Source organism: Ischnura elegans, chromosome 3, assembly GCF_921293095.1.
Source record: "Ischnura elegans chromosome 3, ioIscEleg1.1, whole genome shotgun sequence".
NCBI classification, from domain to species: Eukaryota; Metazoa; Arthropoda; class Insecta; order Odonata; family Coenagrionidae; genus Ischnura; species Ischnura elegans.
The window spans coordinates 128,229,981-128,251,295 of NC_060248.1; the positions used below are offsets into that span (position 1 = coordinate 128,229,981).

The 21,315-nt window shown below is 41.3% G+C and overlaps 1 protein-coding gene across 1 annotated transcript in view; it reads left to right on the forward strand.

Moving 5' to 3' along the window:
- The first annotated feature begins 809 nt into the window (after positions 1-809).
- Positions 810-21,315, forward strand: part of LOC124156551 — a 500,021-nt gene continuing 479,515 nt past the window's right edge. The window contains exon 1 of the mRNA XM_046531159.1: positions 810-1,383. Coding sequence (XP_046387115.1) covers positions 837-1,383 — 547 coding nt within the window. The 5' untranslated portion in view covers positions 810-836. The remainder of the gene's footprint in view (positions 1,384-21,315) is intronic.

Sequence of the window (21,315 nt, forward strand, 5' to 3'; positions counted from 1 at the left end):
CATTTCTCGAATATTTCTCGCGTTTCACGCCAAATCGATAGGCTTCTCAATGCCAAAGTATATGTGGGTAAGTCAGCCACGAACTTCTGGGAAGAGAACGACATTTTTTAAACTCGTGACTCCGGTTTTCAGTCCTTACTACTTTTCGTTAATTAATGCTTGGCGATTCCTCTTTTTTTTAAAAAAAAGAGGCGCCTGGCAACAATATACGCAAAATTTATAAACTCATAAGTTGTCTTCAGATCTTTGCTCTTGCTGGCTCTTATTGTTGCTAAGCATCTCCTATTTTTTAACAAAGTAAAAGATGCGCCTAGCAACAATGAGTGTGTACAACAACAACAATCGGAAAATTGAACTTGCGCCAATTTTTTACGCATCTTACGTCAATTACGCCAGACGCCTTTCACCATGACGACATTACCACAGAAACGTTGGCTTTAGATACCTGTTATGAAGCTCGAGAAAACTTTATCAGTTAGATACTCCAGGATAGTGTGAAATTATATTTCAACCGATTTCTTTCTCTCTCTCTCTCTGCCTCGTTATCCTTCCTCCGCTCCAGCGAAAGTCCAGTCATCCCTCCTCCTCCTCCTTCCCCCGCCGCCCCACCCCTTTCCATATCCTTCACCACGTGCTCCCCCACCCCCCTCTCTCAACTCAACCGTGCGGGTGGCTGTCCCGCATAACCCTCTCCTCCCTCCTCCCCCTTCTCCCTTCCCTTCCCACCCCCTCTTCCCCCCACCCCTTGCGCCTCCCCCCCACCCCAGATGCACACTTCATACGTGAGGCGGGCGTGGGACCAACCGCGCTCCAACTTCTCTCCGCCGCCCGCACTCATGGATGAAGACGAGGAAGAAGGAGCGGCCGCCGCCGCGTGGTGGGCTGCGCATCCTTCCGCAGCCGCCGCCGCCGCCTCCAACTCATCGGTGGCGGCCCGCCGTCCGCGGCCCTCTCTCCTGCGCCGCTCCTGCGACGCCGTTCGCCGCGCCCTGGCCTTCCTCTTCTCGCACGCCGGCGTCTGTGCCCTCATCCTCGCCTACACTCTCTTCGGCGCGGCGCTGTTCCTCCGCGTGGAGGGGGGACCGGCGTCAGACGCCGCGTCGGCGGCGGTCCGCCGGGCGGCGCGGCGCCGTCGCCTCGCCGCCGACGCCCTCTGGTCGCTCACGGCCAAGCACAACGTCCTGGAGGAGTCACGATGGCGCGCGGGGGTGGCGCAGAGGATACTGTCGCATCAGGAGGCGCTCGTGGCTGAAGTGAGGAGGGACGCGGCGGCAGAGTGGGCCCTTTTAGGGGCCGTGGAGGGCCCCAGTTCCGGGGGAGGGAGGCCACAGTGGACGTTCGCGGCGGCCCTCATGTACGCGCTCACCGTCTACACCACCATCGGTGAGTGATGACCCGCGCATGCCGATCCTCTTTTGTTGTTATCCCCTTTCGTTGCAGCAACACGAAGATATTCCTGTATTTCCGAATGTGGGCTCAAATTTTTATGACGTCACAAATTTACTCAAATACGGATATTGCTTGGAACTTCAATAAGTAGCCACCTACGGCGCGCGAATAACGACCTACTCAGAGTCCTCTGGATGGCAGTTCTCTACACTACTCCCTCATAGGGTCTTTGGTGCTAATGGAGCAATTAAGAGCCGAACTACAACCTATTGTGCCGTATTTCTCCTACAAATAACGGAAAATCTTAGCGAGCAACTGCCAGCCACATTCACTTTCTCAATGTAAACAACAAGTGCAGAGAACAAAGATGGTAGAATGCGACGACTCGACTATGTAGTGTAGTATCAACAACCCAGAGGACTCTGGGCTCACTTTAAAGGCTCACTTCCGCAGTAGCAGTACATTTACATTCCGGTAAAATATCTTATCATTTGAAGCTTCTAAGGCTACGATTTACCTATAGACTATAAATTATACCTATTACATAAGTTGCAGCTTCTGGAATAACAGTAGATGCGTTGTTTATACAATATATTCGCATCTGAACATCAAAACATTTTCATGAGGAATGCTGAGCAGCCTGGCCTGGACCACTTGCGTCTCGCGGCTTGTGTCCGCTTGACGTCAGATAGTTTCGTGCGCGGAGGCGTTCTGCACATGCGCAACCCATATCATATAAAGGATCCACAGGTGTAAATATAAACAGCGTGACGTCAAGAGTCCACGCTGATGTCAGAGCCAACCGCTTGCATGACGAAGTAAACAAAGGATCGCATGTGTGTAAACACACGAGACCCATGTGTTACACCCAGTGTCAACCCCCCTTAACCACGTGGTCCCGACTTCCATTGCTTTCACAAGTTCCTTATCGTAATCATTACCGGGATACGCAATATGTGAGGAAGGCAAGAAATTAACAGTCCCAGTTAAATACGAGGCTGGAATGTCCACCTAGAAATAATTGTAGTCCTTTATTGTTCGGGGAAAAAACGAATTCCCATGCCTATCATTTTGGCAAAATATCTCTCCTAATTTATCGTTTCTGTCGGACCTGCAAAGATAGCAGAGTCTTAAAATGATGTTCTCTTTGTCGCTCGGAAAAAAATTCTCAATTTCTCAATCAATCTAAACCTAGCGCGCAGCCTTCGAGTCTCTAGTGGCTCCCAGCATAATTCGTTTCACATTCGTATAACGCTTTCTGTGCCCCCACTATAATTTTTGAAAATTCGAGCAGCTTTCTTTCATATTTTTATTTATTCATGAATTAAGCCCATATGCTCCAAAATGCTCGCAGCATATTCAAGCTGCAGTCGGAAGAGCGCGGATTAGCATATTTTTTATCCGATATTCATCCCACAAAACACGCCGTACCACTGCTAGCTTCTTCCGGGATCTGCCACAAACATTTCGTTTATGTGTTCTCCTCGATATATTGGTAATATCGTAACTTATATAATGATAATGAGTGACTACTTCTTCTTCCCACGCCACTTTTTCTATTTCTGGGTATACATATTGTAAGAAACCATAAATGATTAATTCCTAAAAAACAAAACGATGAAAATATGTCTGTTTTTTTAACATTGAGTGTGCTAAATCTGCAAAAGTGCGCTACCACTCTTCCAGTTAGCCATGATTCCTATTTAATAATTTCAGTCCAGTTGAGAACAGATTCTGGGTTCTTGAAGCATGGAATTATAAAAAACCAATGTTATCTCTCCTAAAAATACTTTTTGTAGTATAATGCTAATTATTCTCAGCTTTATCATACATTTATGCTCCTATATATTTATATTAAGTCCGTAGTTTACATTAAAATGGGAATAGTACCAATAAAATGGGCTGTATTACTTAAAAAAATAGGGAATCATTGCATCATCGATGGGATTAACCATTGTTTCGTCACCAACTATTTTTTGCTACTAATATCTACCCTAGAGATTGAAATCTGCTCTTTAATAATTATACTTGAAGCTTTGGAACACTGTGAGACTACGAATTTAATTTTGTAAGCTTTCTAGGCAGTGACCACTAAGATAGCAACCGAAGAGTTTTCAGTTCCTAGGAATACAAGTTGGCATTAACGACCAACGGAACGTAGAGGGCGAATTAACTGCAATAGACATGGTTGCTATAAAATGCGTCACAAAGGAGTGGAGTCAACAGACTGCCCCTTCCTCCGTTTGTTTACATGTTTAGCGGGTGTGGGAAGGGCTAAGAGAGTCGTTCTGCGCCAAGGAAAGAAAGCACATGGCCCCCGCTATCCGTTCACTTGTGTCTTGGCTCAAGCGCGAGCCAAGAGCGGACCGAAAAGACTGATTGCGCATGCGCACAGGAACTCCCCAGTCCCTACTTACACTCGGGCGGGAAAAGGAGTGCTTTTGAGAGAGATAAAGGCGAAGATTACGGGATGGTAGAGCAGCGACCGGAATAGTATATCCTGCCGACCAGTGATGGGCTTTCCAAGTACTTTTAAATAACCTGAAATAACCGTTCTTTAACCGCGGAGTAAACGTTACTTTCGATTAGTCACCAGGTACTCGATAAGTCACCAGAAACCATGTTCACGCAGTGGATGGTATTAGCATAAAGGCAACAGACGAAGTGAAGTACCTGGGAGTTACGATAACCTCGAACCGCAGGTGGGGAACACATATAAAGAATATTTGCGGCATAGCCCTGAAGAAATTAGGATTCATCAAGCGTATTATGGGAAGATTTTCGGATAAGAAAGTAAAAGAAAGGTGCTATTTCGCTCTCGTCCGACCGCACCTTGAATATGCAGCGAGAAAATGGGATACGGTGCAGAAAGACTTAATCCGCGAATTGAATAAAATACTAAGGAAGGCTGCGCGTTCGGTCAAAAACTGCTACGGGCGTACAGACAGCGTTACCCAGCTGTTAAGCGAATTAGGCTGGGAGCCGCTGGAGACTCGGAGGCTGCGCGCTAGGCTTACATTGCTTGAACAATTGAGAATGGATATCTTTAAAAGCGACACAGAGAACATAATATTAGAGCCACACTATATTTCCAGGTCCGATAGAAGCGATAAATTAAGAGAGATGCTCTGTCGAACGGATAGATATGGGAATTCGTTTTTCCCCCGAACCATAAAGGAATTTAATAAACGCTAGTCCCAACTTCGTTAGAGCACTTCGTTTTTTTTTTAGCTGTAAACGGCTGGTGTCCTAACACCCCCTGCCACACGCCTTTTAGGCGGCTTGCGGGGCATTATGTAGATGTGGATGTAGATACTGTTCCACAAATAATGTAATGCTGTCTACTACGTGGACACTTAGGAAGGAGGACGAGAGAAGAATGGAGGCGTTCGAGATGTGGGTATGGCGAAGAATGGAAAAGGTGAAGTGGACAGACATGAGGAGGAACGACGAAGTGCTGGACTTGGTGGGCGAGGAGAGGGAGCTTCTAAGTGAGATGCGGAGGAGACAGAGGGACTGTATGCAGCGAGCACTTAGCGGGGAGGGGATGTTGACAGCAGTGCTGGAGAGTATAATGTTAGGTAAAAAAGGGAGAGGAAGGAAAAGAATATAATTTATAGATAGAATGAAAGGGAGAATGCGTTATTGTGAGTGAAGAGAGAGGTGCTTGATGGAAAGGGAGGCTCCCAGAATGATCCCTAAGTACTCCATGGAAACGTATCATGAACATTACCTCGTTCCACTGAGTGAAGTCGAAATCAGTTGATTTGAGACAAGTATACGTTTACTTTCAAGTTTCATCAATAATCTTGGTTACCTATATTGAGGAGCTTCTCCCTCAATCTTTGTCATTAGTCTTTCACAATCAGTTAACCAAATTACGTTCACTCAGATAAAAATTTTAATATTCTAATACTTTTTTTATGAATTTCTGGATGTCACTAAAATATTGTGTGGATTGCATTAGGTTACTTCATACAAATAATTTTCCATTATCTATGAATATTTTCTTTTCATTAATTCCGAGAACTGCTTTTTGCATTAAAATTCGATTTAACATATGAATGTAAACGAAAATTGGTTACGTTTCGTTACACCTATATTATCTTAACTGCAACTTAACTGGCATCGTTAACCATCCGGTTTTCCTCATCTATTTTACGATTACGTATTCTAACGAGTATTCACATTTGGGTTTTATCGAGTCAAAGTATCAATTTCTCTGATTCGGGTGAATAACGGATACTCAAGTAACGATTGGTCACTTTCCACCAATCGCTACTGCCAAAGCTCAACCGCCTGAGCGCTTGAAAAAACATGTATACCAAACGATGAAACTAGTTAAAACGATGAGGAATCGAACTCGGGTCTCTCAATTAGCGTTCAGGAAATACTACGTTCCATTCTAAAATCGCACGTTGTATATTTAAGTAGTTATCCAGGCAAACGATTTCTCATAGTTTTGCTCTTTGTTTTGCATTCTGATGAGTTTGCATTCTTCAGAAATTGTGAAAAATATGCTTTCAAGTAAGGGGATTTAAAATGGTAAAATATGAATTTATAAAATCTAAAACGATACTTTTATTCCCCATCACCTATCGGCATATTTCCCAGCGGTTCATCTGAAAAAATAAATAAAACCTTGCTTGATTCACGGTTTTTAAATTAACTGATGAGATAAAAGTGTCATACCCAGCGCTCATTAGAATGTTCCATTACACTAATACTGTTTTACGACCTCTCCTCGATTATGATTTCATTTTAAGAATAATTGGGGAAATAAACACCGATGTAAAGTTAATATTCTCATGAGGGAGGGTGAAACTTGATCCTCTATTACGTGAGAAGAGAATAAGAGAAAGTATGAGCATCAGGATAGCTCAAATACATTTTCGGGGTCAAAGATACATTAATGACCACACAGGTGCTTAAAATTACTTGCTTCTTATGAGATCAATTACGTGAAGTAAATGTGTTCAACACACACTCAGGGAACGTTCTGGTATTACATAAGCACTTCTGGGAAAGCGATTTGAAGTAATACTAGGCAATTCCCTGAATAGAACTTAAACGCCAAGTAGACTAAAGGTGAAAATATAGGAAATTATACACACAAGTGCATGCATAAATTATTAAACTTGAGAGTATTCAAGCACTGTATCCCACCACAATTTCATGCACCACAAAAATTCCCTCGCCTATGGCTTAGTTTAAAGTGAAGTCCGCCCTCACCATTCGAACTAACATGCGAGTTAAAACTAAACGTGTCAGCGCCAACATGCGGCGTTGCGAAACTTCTACATATGAATCCAACTAAACAGGATTTCATAATACAAACGCCTTTTAATACATTAAATACATATTCATAAGGTTAATTGCATTATACTATATATTGCAATAAACGATAACGTTGTAATTCACTTGAAGAAAGCTATGGGCTGAAGTTTGATCTAATAGGTTTCTGTCGCATTGCATCATAGATGGCTCTTTTAGAGTTTTCCAACAGGCTATTGGCGCCATGATGGCTGAATGTCGATGGAGAAAGTACGCACCTTCTAAAACTACCAGTGCCGCCTAACGAAGTTAAATAATAAGGGTGGTAATTAAATGTACACAGACGGTAACCCGAGCAATTAAAATTCATCAGAATTAAGGCTTATTCGCCTCTACGGTCATGTTATGAGTAATCTCTCGTGAGCCATAACGTCTAACTAGATCCCATTGGCGAATAAGAGATGTCGTCATCACTGTTAGCAGCACACCAACTCAGCGATAGACGAATTTCTTGGCACGAACCTTCGTAATCTTGCTAACGTTTACACCACGGCGGACGGATAAAGACAGCAATGGCGTAGGCGCACGAATCAAACAAACCTTGACACTCTGGAAAGATTGGTAAACGAAATTTTAGAATGGTATTAATAGATTTTCCATCGAGAAAATCCCTATTTCCATTGGTGAGTTTCATGAATGATTTGCATGTGCAACTCCATAACCACATTAATAATCATGAAGCTGTCTTCTCTTAATGGTGTATTCATGAAGCTTTATCCTTCAATCTCCTTATATCCTCTACTTTTCATTAGTTAAAATAGCTTATGTATTCCCTCTTTTTCTTTCTACAAATAGTCCTTGTGACCCAGAATGCAACCGTCTCTTTCTTCTCTTTTCTGAATTAAAACCTTAAAAATAACTTAAGGGACAAAGGGAAATCATTTTCAAGGTACAGATATACCGGTATCGAAACTATAATACATATGAATAATTAATAAATATTCCAGGTGGAACTTATGTACAAGGAGAATTTTAAGTTCTTAAATCGTGTTTCCACACAGCTAAGCTGGGAGCCTTGTACGACATTCCGGCCACTCTTACCTCAAAGCCGTTTGTGAATGTCCACTTCATTTAGACTTTTCTAATGCTGCCAAATGCAACTTGTCGCAGTTTGCCCTCTTTTCCAGAACATGCTATTCTTTCTTCTAAGTTTCCGTGAAAGAAAAACATTAAACCCAAGCTTATTTGTATCTTAAAATGAACATTCTGCATCGATACCTATCGGATTAATTTCGAAAAATCCCTTATGCTACCAAAAACAGGAAAATATTAGATATTATTTCTCTAGAAAAACTCATTCTTGAATTAATATGTCGCTATTCGTCATAATCCCTTTATGAAGCCATTAAAGTGATATATAACCAATTCAATGAATGCAAAATAAATGCATTAAATACCTACGCTTTCGTATTAATAATGACAACGTTAGTAATGCAAAGGTCACGAAGTACCACCAACTGGAGCAACTATGAGTCAATAGAGTAATATATCGTAGAATTAAGTTCCACTTAATAACGGGTGTTTAAAAATAATATCGAGGTTTCCTATATTCATTACATTAAACTTACAGCTACACATCAAACGAAATAGCAACTCAAACAGTTTTACATAATATCTAACAATGCGAGCACCATTCGCCTTACAGCAACACGATATACTAGCTCCTCCCAAGCGTTGATTAATGTCTCTCGAGTAATTTTTGCAACAGCTGCTTCAATCCTGTTCCTTAATCCGGGAAGGTCAACTGGAACGGAACCCTGGGGCGGGCTGGCGAGGATACACTCCCGGGGGAAGGGTCTGTAAGCGCGAGCTTTTCACCTCTGCACCCAGAAGGGGGAGGACAGGAAGGAGAAAGGAAGGAGGCGCCGCCGCGATAGGAGCCCGATGACGCCTCCTGGGACGGGATAGGTAAGGAAGGGAAGGGACGAGGAATCCCGCACCGTCACAAAGGCGGGCGGGTCCTACCATCAGCGAAACCAGGCATCAGCCATTGCTATTCTAACAACTTGGAGGATTATCCTATGAGGAAGAATAATCCAACGATCTAATCGTTAGATAATCCGGGGAGATCAGCTGGTAGTGGAGGCATGGGTGGTATCATCGCCTGTGGAGACACAACCGAACTTATTAAGAGAAATACTCATGAAAGTTCCTTCTTACTCCACTAGATGTGACCCTCTTTTTGACAATAGCCATCACTCACGCAACTAAGCCTACTTTTCCCCATTACAGCAAATAATGCGTGACGGCAATTTATGTCTCAAAAAGGACCTAGTTTTTGATTCCTTACCTTCTATAATGAGGTACCTGAAAGGAATACCAGACAAGATGTTACCTAATACTACTTAATTAACTATTACAATCTGTATATTATTGTCACTATTATGATATTTTATGGCATTTTATAAAGAATTTTATGCTTTATAATTGGGCCTTGGCCCGTTAATTAATGAAATATGAAAAATATGAAATAGTCTGTATACCGTAGGGTGGCGCGCGGGCCCGCCGGCTACCTGAGTCGGTCCCATAGACTTTTATGGTCGGTCCTTTCCTCCCCCGGTGCTTGCGGCTTGCGGAGTGACTCAAGGTAGCTGGCGCGCCCATGCCCCACCCTACGGTATACAGACTATAAAGTGGCATGCACGTTGCACAGTAACAACACACTCTGTCTTTGCAAAACTGTAAAAAACCCAAAAGCATCATGCACACTGGTCGCCATATTTGCTGCTAGCGCTTTACAACGGATGGCGGCCGAAAAATTGAGTGCACGTGCGTGCTATTGCCAGCAAACAAACCGTTTTGAGTTTCTGTTTCATTTCATTTGTCATTTATAGCTTCAAGTTAGGTGGAATTATTATTTTAAAGCGTTAAAACACCGCTAGTCATTTTGAAACGACCTGAAAAATGAAATTACTTGTCTTTTTTCCACTCTAATTTACTTCAAAATACACAGGTTCGGAGTGGGCCAATAATTCCAATTTCAAGGTCCTTGAAAATGACATCATGAGCCGAAGCTTGGGTCAATTGAAATATTAATCTGTGGAAATAGGCAATTGCTTTCGATAAGATGAATATGAAAGATCTCCACCGAATTACGCAAGAAACTGTATCTTTCATCAAGTTTCAAATTCAAAAAGGAGATTTTTGAGAAGCCAATTAGTCGTAGGAATCCACACAGAATTTCTATGTTACTCTAATAAAATTGGAATGAAAAGGAAAATAATGGAATACGTGCAGAGTTTTAATTTATATAATTATGGTAGGATTTTGGAACGAAAAGAAAAAAGAGGGGATTTTTTCGCAACAGGAAAATCGACCATTTGAATCCTTTGCCATCCGATGGAAATAGAAATCAAAAGGATGGGAAAATGACGTTTAAAAATAGGGAAAAAGATTCATTAATGGAGAGAAGTGTTGAGTGCTAGCGCAAAAGTCACAAAGCTCTCACCGCCGGCCCCATTCAGTGTTGACTAGTCATCGCACGCCGGAAAGAAGAAGAGGGAAATAAATCCGCTTAGCCGCGATTTTCATTTTTTTCTTTGAGAGTTTTTCGTTTCATTCACTTCTTGCGCGACTCTCTCCTCCCCACTCTCGTCCCCCTTCCCCTCTTTCCCCTCCCACGTTTCCAAGAAAAGCGACGGCCCCCCCTACCTCCCCAAAGATACAGTCGACAGTGGACGCTTCTTTATAGAAAGCGCTCAAGAAAACGAAATAAACGTCATCTCCATGGAAAATAAGATTTCCTCTAATTGCACTATATCGATTGTCAGCCTGAAAAAATCGCGTTATTCATGCTTCGGTTTCACATTTCTTGATTATTCTGCATTGCAATCGATCACTATAGTCTATTCACTTTATATCTGCGGGCGAGCTTTCGTGCGAGCACGGACACTCTCGGACGGCTTTGCTGATAGGGTAGGGGTAGTACCGAGAGAGAGAGAGGCGGAGCGAACATAACGTTGCCAAATGTACATAGACGCCCTACTTTGTCACTGAAAACATGTGAGTCTTTTGGTGGCCACAGGTATTTTGGCCCCGCCGCGGCGCCGAGAAAAATTATCAACTCATTTGAAAGGCATTGGGGAAAATCCTTTCACAGATGCCCGTGACATTGTCAGCTACCGGGCTGAATGAGGCACCGTTGGTAGAAGGCATACTTAGTCACATGCAAGGAGAACGCGTGAGGTTTGGCAACACTGTTCCATGAGCAGATTCACGATATTCACTCGGCGGAGGTCTGAGAGCTACTCACTGAGGCCACGCCTACTGTTTGCTGATTGGCTAAGGCAAAGTCACATGTCGAGCAACTATCCCTCCCCTCATCTCCACTGGCTTTGACCACACCAGCTCACCCGCAGAGATAAAATGAACAGATTATAGTACCCTGTATTTCGACTTCTCTTTCATTTGAGCTGGAAAGGTAATACTATTAATTATTACTTAGACCCCTAATAAAAGATACACTGTTGTATGTTCCAAAGAAGTTTTCTTAACCTACCCAGGTTTCCGCGTTACACAATGTCAATTACCTTTGAAAATGACATAGTGTAATGTGGAAACCTGGGTCGGTGAAATAAACTTCTGTGGAACCTACAAAAGTGTATCTTTTATCATGTTTCCTGTTACCAAGTTCCACCAAATATCGCCATCCAGCCTTAAGATGACAAGTCCCCTAAACATGTTGTGTCATTTGTCCCCTTAGCGCTCATTAAAGGCAACATCAAAACCGCTGAAAACGTACATATACTCACCGGCAGCTGGACCGTTATGGAGTGAATATTGAGGTCTTATTAGTGATTTAACGAAAGAATGCACATTTTTTTAAGATTATATTTGAATACCCACATTTAAGCATACATTAGTTTAAAGACGCTCATTTATGCTTGTAAAGAACTTATATAATACCGAACTATACATTTTTTGACAAATCAGGAATATAAATTGAGAAATAGGATAGTAATTATTATTTCGCTAATATAAATAGTATTTAACTTAGGACTTGACCGCACTATGAAACATGATTATCATTCAGCGTAAGTAAAATAATTATTCTTTAAATAACGATGTCGTCGTTTCCCCTTCAAATTGCATTAATAAGAGAAAATTGACAAACAGAATAATCGACCAGTACTCAAACTAGTGACCAAAACTTTACCATATCGCATCAAATGATGTTGCATGCCAAGGTTTTTTTGAAAATACATTTATGGAATGAATGCTATGAACCTGAATCATATCGTCGCGGCGGAAAATGCCACAGACTCACAGTCTAACCTTCCCTCCCCCTAGCGACTGTGCCGTGGGATGTGTTCGCGATGAGCGTGAACGAGTTGACAAATGAAGGCAGCCGTCCGCGCAACTACCCCAAAACGAGTGGGCGGATCGTTTTGGTTCCACCTACGCCAATAGATTACCTGATGAATCCATGGGTGCACGCCGAGCCAAACAAAAGCACTAAGGAGACAGTAAGAACGACTAAAGCAGCTACTGAACAGGCCACTTCTCCACTCACTAAACACTCGGAGGAAACTATATTTTGAGTTAATATTAGTAGTAAAAGAGACGGTGAATGAATATGATCTTGTTAACAGCCAGATTACGGTACGAAGGAAAGATCTCGCAGATAATTCGTTCTATTTCCAACTACGCCGGACACTCACAGGATCACATGGGGGTCAAAGAATAAATGGATTGCATACGCCAAAGACGGCAAACAAAGCCATCAAAACGTAAAAACGCGTCGGTGTATTTCAACCGAATCAGCTGGCCGGAAGAGTGTGAAGGGACTCGGTTCCAATACTATATATTCGTAAAAGACAAAACAATTCGTAGAAAATTATAATCATTCCAAAAGAAATCTCTCCGTTATCTCCTTGACATTAGCAAACATTATTACGAGTATTAAATATGTCAGAGCTGCTCATAAATTCTCTTCCATGAATGATTTTGCCTCCCATTTAATAAGCAAATTGAAGTCCACGTTGGGCACAGGGCACAGGTAATACAACACTTACAGATTTATGGGACTACGACCCAAGTGTCCTAACTACATACACACTACCTCTCCAAATCACTTGTCTATGAGATTTTCCTCCTATATTTTAGCCTCCTTCAAATCACAGGTTTATTTTGCAATTTTTTGCCAATTCATTTGTATATCGCATTTGTGATCTTGCTGTATAAAATAGATAAGATAAATAGCAAATACAAGAAAAATATATAAGTATATAATAAAATCACAAATTTTAAAATTAAGAATTATGAAAAATCAATTGTTAACACTTAAAAATTGTTTCAAAAAGAAAAAAGAAAATAAGTGCTATTATATTTTTGTTCTGAACTACTATTTAGAGTCTAAGCTTCTCCTTATCACTAACAACACTACAGACGACAACAGTACATATGCCACAGTAACCTTTTTCTTTGTAATGCTGCCTGACTGGTTGAGGTGAGTACGCCCCTTCGGCACTGCCAGTGAGCAACCAGTTTACTCTCTACTTTAAATGCGCACCAAATCACAAAAAAGTACTTCGACAGTTCTTGCTTTCTTGAAGAAGCGGAAACAGCTTACTTTTACGTTGTTATATCGTCAAAACTCTTGGAGTATGCCGCTAGTGTGAGGGAACTGTGTGAAAAGTAATGGTTTCGGAAATTCATGAATCTCTTATAACGCTTACTTTTTGTTTTACGTGTACTACCTGGTAGTTGGGTATTGCACAGTATCTCGTAGAGGTAGATGTACCTCAATCAGCTCATATCTTTCGATGGCGAACGTTTCACGGATTTCCAGCTCAGCCATCAGGGCAAGTGGGTTTTCATTTTCCAAATCGCTTAACCCCCAAGGGGCTTTAGCTTATGAGGTACGTCCACACCACTTTGCAAAAATTTGCGACCACACGATTTCAATCGTCCCTACGACCATTTTCGGCATTATTGACTGGTCAGGTTGTCACGGGCAGCTCAAGACATTTTCCTTTGGTCGGAGGAGCAACACAAAAATGCCTCCGCGTGGTAATGGGCTCTCTGAGAGGCCGTCACCAATGAGACGGGCAAACTGGGAAATGATTTATAGGGAGAGAGGAGTTCTATGAATGGCGCCCTCTACCCCTCCAATTTCCACGTCATCGACCTCAACCCACACCCCACCCCGTCCCCCCTTTCCCCGCTCCGCCCCCATTCCCACTCGGTCGTTTTGGCATCCTCACAGATTCCCGCAGTTGACAGAGGTCGTCAAGGGAAACGGTCGAGAGAAAGGGTTGCTGGGGACGGAGGGGAGGAGTTGACACAGGAAGTACCTCGGGGAGAACCAGCTCACAACACCTTGGCCTAGCTCATGACCGGAGGCTTTCCGGTTGATTTTTTCTGTTGTTAAACCGGGTGAAAAAGCTCATTTTAGACGTTATTTGCCCGTTTTATAGACGTATACCACATCGCATTCCATGAATTACGTGCTCACTTGTTTTTACTCATCGAAATTTAGCGATGGCCTCCGTTACTGAGGTCTTTGGGTATGTATAGCATATTTGTCTAGGCTATAAGTATGTGAACGAAGGCACCAAATTGTTCAATTTCGATCAAGTAATTAGTTACATGCGGGATAAGTTCGGGAAGCTCCTCTAACAGGAGTATCTATCGACGGGTATGGGTTCCAAAGAGACAAATTCAACAGGAGAATTCATGTGATTAAAAGCACCGCGTGAAACAATTAACTTATAATGCCGTCACGCCCAAGGGTGCAACGTAATAAACGCCAAAGAATGAAGTTCGCCAAGAAAACATATTTTGCTTAACTAAGATTCGAACCCGAATCTCCCGATTGCCAGTCAGCCGAGTTAGCCAGTTACACCAACAACAAGGCATCTTCTCAGAGCGATCTTAAGGATGGGTTTTACCGAACGAGGCGTTGACGTCACAAGTCCAATATGACTGGTTTCACGCAGTAATTTGAAATTTGTCCTCGCCAGATAGCGGCCAAGTTGAGTTTATTTCTCCGACAATGGCTCAGTAAGCACGACCTCCGTTCCATGTGCCACATTTATGTTGTTGATGGCCTTGAAACGTACTTGGAGGCCCGGAGGTATGCGGAAGAGTGTAACGCTCAAAAAATTAAAAGACACGGTTGAACATTGTATCAAAAAATCTAATAACAAACAAAAGCGGTAGATTAACCAAACAAATCACCTTACTGAACTGTGGTGGTGACGATACCTATATAAAGACTCGGGAGAAAAAGGTGAGGTAGGAAATAGGGATGTTACCATGGCAGCAAGAGGTATCGGTGGTCAAGAAAAAAGGTGCCTTTGGTCTCCTCCCGGGAGCAGCTCTCCTCACGGCCAAACACTCGACAAGAGCTCTTGCAAAATAATGCCCACCGCTCGCGAACAAGCATTCCTTTATATAGGTTTGGGCCCATTTGCCACCACCATTGATAGGCCCCTACTGACCGGAGGCCATTTCCTTTTGGCGGAGGATTTCACCACCCGCCAAGCTGCTCGACCGATAGCGTAGAGTGAGGCACAGCTCAACCTTATACAGTTCCCGAAATTGCTTAGCAACTCCATATTTGATAACTGCTTAACCAGTTATTGCTGCGATGTTCAGCCGTTGCTGATAATTGGTGTTTAACTTTTAAGTGAGGTGGGGCGTTTATTTTTTAAAGTGGCTATTCTTTGTGCATCAATGTGTGGGACTTGTTATTGCATTTTTGGATCTGTTGTTTAAAAAATGTCATGGTAACTCCAGAGTGGTGGTAGTAGAGTGTTTTGTGTTTTCTTTAATGAATGTTTGAATGATTTCGCAATGCCATTTAGGCATTGTGTCAGTCTTTTGATCTTGAGGTTTACGTGTGTATACGTGTCGCGGACGAAACAGGGAGCGCTCGTGATTGTCCTAATGTTTTCTTCTGGTTGACGATGAGTTTATGTAAATGTGTATTGGCTATGGAATACCAGGCTGGATAATCATAGGTTAGAAGTGGCCGGATCCTGGCCTTGTACAGGATTGTCTTCGTATGAAGTCCTAAAAGTGGACTTTATAGGAGGGGAAAGGTGGCTACGCGTAACGAATGCTGTTTATGTGAAACTATAGTCCATTAAAATGTGTTTCAGTCGAAATTTATTTATGAGAGCGCATGCCTTGATAGCCTACTCATAAAATACAAATAAAATCAATCGCAACCTTCCGGGAGACTTCGCCTTCGCCAAATAATCACGATACTAACATGCACTCAAATAGTTTCATTCACGAGACCACGTTAACATTCCTTCGATTTTTGGCTGCCAGGAGTCAGGCACTTTAGATTCGCAAATAGGGTGGTTTCCTTTTTTTTATTACCTAAATCGAAATATTATTACTCCTGGAGTACGTTTTTCATGCTTTTAGATTTTTAAATGACAATATCAATTTTTACCGATTAAATGAAAAGTGAAAATTTTCAAGCGCGCGAAAACGCGACGGCTAAGTATGAGTGCTGGGAAAACTCCGTGTGACTTCGTTCTGGTTCCCACTGCCGCCAAGTGAGGTGACCTTTGGACGAGGCTTTGAGCGCTGATACGACGCAGGATGCTAGCAGGTAGTAGAGTACCCTGCTAGCAGGTAGCGCTTGGCTTAAAGAAGGATTATTATTCCCCTATCAAACGAAGGAAACTTTCCGACCTCAGGCAGTTTTAATAAGTGATTATTAAGACATGTTTCCCTGAGCTCTGTGCCTCATACATGAATTTGGTAATCTCAGACAATGTAAAACTCATATCCACTCGTATAGAAACTAGGTCCCTGTGACGTCACGTGGAGTGGCATCGCATGGGCGCCAATCTGGACTTTTTCAAATGCGGTTAAAATTGGCCAATGCCATTTGTCAGAACTGGGATTTCTAAAATCAAATAATTTGTATATTATAAATACTCTAATGGTGAGGAAGGAATAGCAATCAATGCCTTTCGTTTTCTTTGATGAAGGAAACTATACTATCGTGACATTAAAAAAGCAATAATTTTGATAGTTTACCGATGAGTGATTTATTATATTTATTTCTGCATGCAGTTGGAGAGCCTTATGATTTGATTCCTCTTTCCTCCACTTTATGCGAAGTCCTCCTCACCACCAGATGAATGAGTTTATTTCCATGTACTCACAGTACACTCACTTCACTCACAGCACAGACACCCTAACGCGCTGCAAAATTTTAATGACGCCGCATGACATCATCAAGCGAGTTCTTACAGCTGAATGGAAACTGGGGAAATCTGCATCATAGATTTTCTAAAAGAACTTTTTTTATTCGCCATACGAGGAATTTAAAAATATCCTAACGGTTATTCTATTAAAAAAATGCTGGAGATTTTAAGCCCTTGGTAAACAAATGAAGGCTTCGTATGTGTTGAGGATTATTGTCAAGGAGAGGTTTAATTTTCCTCGAGGTGGCAAGAACTGGTGTAATAAGCTGTCTATTTTGTAGTTTTTTGGGCGTTTGACGAGGGTAGCATTAGACTGGAATCTCCGTTAGGCTCTTAACGTAAACTTATATTCCCGCCAGAAGACGCTGGCTATGGCGTAAATGAATAATAAGACTTCAACTCAGATTGATTGATACTTCATTTTAAAGAACATCACATAAGATGGCATTGTTGCTGAGAGTGCGTAAATAAAATTGTTTGGTCACTTACCAACGAGGGCAAAACATTAGCAATCTTCTATATTATTTCTACTGTATAGATACCTTTTTCTCAACTTATACGCACCTAAACTCTACAAATGAGGTACCAAATGCACAGAATTTATCAGAGAACATGTGACGGCATATCTTACTTCCTAAATATTGCTATCGTTTCTTAAAATTGGTTTTTAAATAATAATAAAAAAACAAAAAAACGGTAAATATTCCTGAGGTTAACGGCGCATTAACTGACATTTGTTCATTCGCAACAATATCTCGCATTCTTTAAATAACTTTTATCAAAATGCGGCTGATTCCACATTCAAGTCTCCTGTTGATGCGTAAGTATGAGTCATCATGTGCGTTTAACAGAGGATAGTGTAATTACTTCCAATGTTGTGTTTAAAGAGGTCCTCTGACCTCAATTTGTACATGAACATTACAATTAAATTTGTACATAAGACCCTGCCTTTTTTCTAAATTTTAAAATTAGAAACGCGCCTATCCCTCTGTGGACCTGCATTGAAAACAGCGGGGGAAGCCCGCTGGGAGCGGGCGCAGCACGCTCGTAAAAAAGTAAACATTGAACGCGACTGAAAATTACAAATAGCTACAAGGTCTTCCAGTTGGCGGATTTTGCTGAATCACACCAACGTGTATCAGCTATAGAATTTTGTTGATTGCCGATAGCCTATGAAAGAGTGACATTCTACTTTCAGATAATTAAAATTTAGAGAAAGATGAGATGTTCTCAACGACCGTCCAGCTTAGCATATTTTAGTTGATGTGAACAGATAGACTCTTTCCTGTTTCCAATCTTTAACTAATCCAAATTAAATCATCGTGAATATGGTCTGAGAATGATATAATTTTTCTACGCGTGATAGATCTCTCCGCTGTCCTAAAATGCGCACTGTTACGTCACATGGTGTTCACGGCGGAGAGGGGGGACATAAGAAATACCTGCTGTTATTTTCCTCATATATTTCGCTGATTTTTACCGAAACATTTGCCAATATAGTAAGCCCCTCTCATGTAGATTACTAAATGACTAGAACATTAATTTTAATACTATACAACGCCCAAAACTTCAGAGATAAAACACAACCGTATCTACCAATCAAGCTAGATTATGGAAAAGGATATCAGAAAAATTAGCCTATCCTGGCAAACATATGAAAGGAAGTTAGGACACTTCAAGAGAAAAAGATTGTTAGAGAAATGAAAATTATTTGGCAAGGGGAATACATAGTAAAAATAAGGCGAATTTTATCACTATGGTATGTGTTTGAAACTTTTGTGCACAGAGCACAAATTGTGTGAAAAATTCACAAAGGAAAAATCATTTGATGGAAACTCATTTTGAGGAAAAAAACAACTAATTTTGAGGAAAAATCATTTCCTCTTTGGATTTGTGGTAATGGGGGTGACTGCGTAAAAGTTATCACCGCGGCTAGTCCCGGTTTACTTAAATAAGTCCAGAGCGAACACCTCTCGCGTTCAAAGTTCGGGCTTTGCTCGCCGTCTGTGGCGCCATGCGCACGACCTGGACTGCTAGTCGCATCATATGCTCGGCAGTCCATACCCCCTTGTCCGTTATATTCCACAAATTTCCACTGCGGAGAATGGCACCTCGGTAGCTTAACTGACCAAAGCACTCGGCCGGAAATTGAGGGATCCGGGTTCGAATCTCGGTCAAGGCGAATGATTTTTCCTCTGTGGATTTTTCGCGCAATTTGTGCATTTCGTGTGACTCCATAAAAGTTAGCACCGCGGCTAGTCCCGGTATACTTGAATAAACACAGACCACATATCTGAGTCAAACCACAAGTGATTCAATGAGAGGAAATGAAAGAAAGAAAAATTTGGCATATACTTGGGAATAAATCTGAAAAAAACCCACATTATGGTTGGTGATTGGACGCAGCTGGAGGAAATTAAGAGGCTGCAGAGAGGATATAGGAAGAGAACAAGTCGTAGAAAAATAGAGAGAGAAGAAACGTATCAGAAATTTTAGTTTAAGAAAGTTAATGGGAGGTCTGCGGTCATCAAATCATTCAGCCTGGTAGCTATAGTTAGTTTTCCGCTACCTTCACAGAGAAAATACTTCTCACTATAAAAGTTCTCCATAAAATATTTGTGAAACTATGAAATGGCAAAATGAGTAATATTTTTAAAAATATTTTCGCATTATATTATAAGCGCCATCACAGTCTGCATAAATCGTTGTGTATTCATTGCACTGAGGCAATTTCCCATCATTAGAGCTTGTACAAATTTTCCGCGAGCGAAGAGTTCGTCCTCTCTCCTACTATAAATCTACCATCTGATCAACCAAGGACACAATACAATACGGAATGTCGGAGTAAATAAAAGGTATTAAGTTGAACCTTTGAGGTAGTTAGGCATCCCCGGTAAAAGTAACAAGAATTTGATGAAACTTATGCACATTTACTTTGAAAGACGCACTTTCAACGGTCCAAAGAAAAAGGGGTTCCCATCTGCCATCGTTTCTGAGATATTTGACGGTGAAATTGGGATGATTTAACATGGACTCTCATCAATAAATACCGTTTTTATGAGCTAGCAAAGCTGTTTGTAACAAGAAGTTGTTGAGACGGCACTCATTAAAAGCAAAATTTAGTGACAAATCTAACATGTAGGGGAAAGTATTAATTCATGATAAAATAAAAATGTATTTGCTAAAAACAGTCTGAAACTGGCAAAATTGCCGCTGGGATCTCTGGCACAAGCATCGCTAAACGAAAACCACTACAACGACTTCGCCTAAAATTACGCCAATATACTTATTTTCCCGGCTTATACATGCGTCTTGCATATCTGATATTTGGAAATAAAAATAATCAGTTGGAATTTACCACTTAGATTTCTAAGATTTATTCGAGGTGTGTCCACAATGGTTTAGTGTGCTAAGGTTCGAAGTTATGTTGAAAATAGTCATGCTGACTACAGGAAATAGCTTTAAAAAATCATTGTTGGCATTTGCATTGCACTGAAGTGCAAAAATTTCACTTACAATTCATTCCTAATTATGTTTTCTTTTGTTTAATTGTTTTGGCAACTCTTTTGCGTAAACAATAGGTAGCCCGAGTACATCATTTGACTTCCTCAAGCTAGTTGAATATGGTAAAAGAATTCGTACTTCCTGACAGGCAAGTTGCTAGGGAAGAGGTTTGGCGGCCTTCGGTCCCAACTTATCCCATTGTTGCGACAACCCGCGACACACATTGGTATATTAAGGAGACCATTACAGCTCAGGGGCATCTATCCTCTGGCACTTCATTTTTTTATGTAGTTGTGATTAACTACGCCTGATAATAACTGACTATGAATTTAACTTTCAGTACTAAGCAATAAAGATAGAATAAGCTGCATTTACTTAAATTTTGGTTTTCCCGAAGTGTACTAATTGACAACAAACCCGCATACCTACCGAGCAACCTCCGTAACGGATTTCTGGTTACCTGCCTGCTTCCAGAGAATTATTTGAGAACTGGTTGAAAGCATAGGCGTTGAGGAAGATAAGGTCACGCCCACTCCTATACAACACATGTAATGGAATAATTAAAGATGAGCTGTATAGCACCAAACCTTGAAAAAAAAAACGTGTACGTGAAATGCAGATATTTGATTATATCCCGCACATCCTCTAATCACAGCAAATATCTGTGGGGAGCACCACCCTTTCGTAATGGAAATCATAATTGCAATTAATCCACTCAATTCATATGATATAAGTTCTTCCTTCGTTTTTATACTTTAAATGTAACATAAATATTAGGCGCATACTTGTCAAAAATACTTTATACCTATGTTGACTCTAAAGAATGCTTTATCTAATACAATCGGTCTACACTTATTCACACTCAACTATAAATCTGTGTACAATATTGAGAAAAAGTTATTAGTTTGACAAC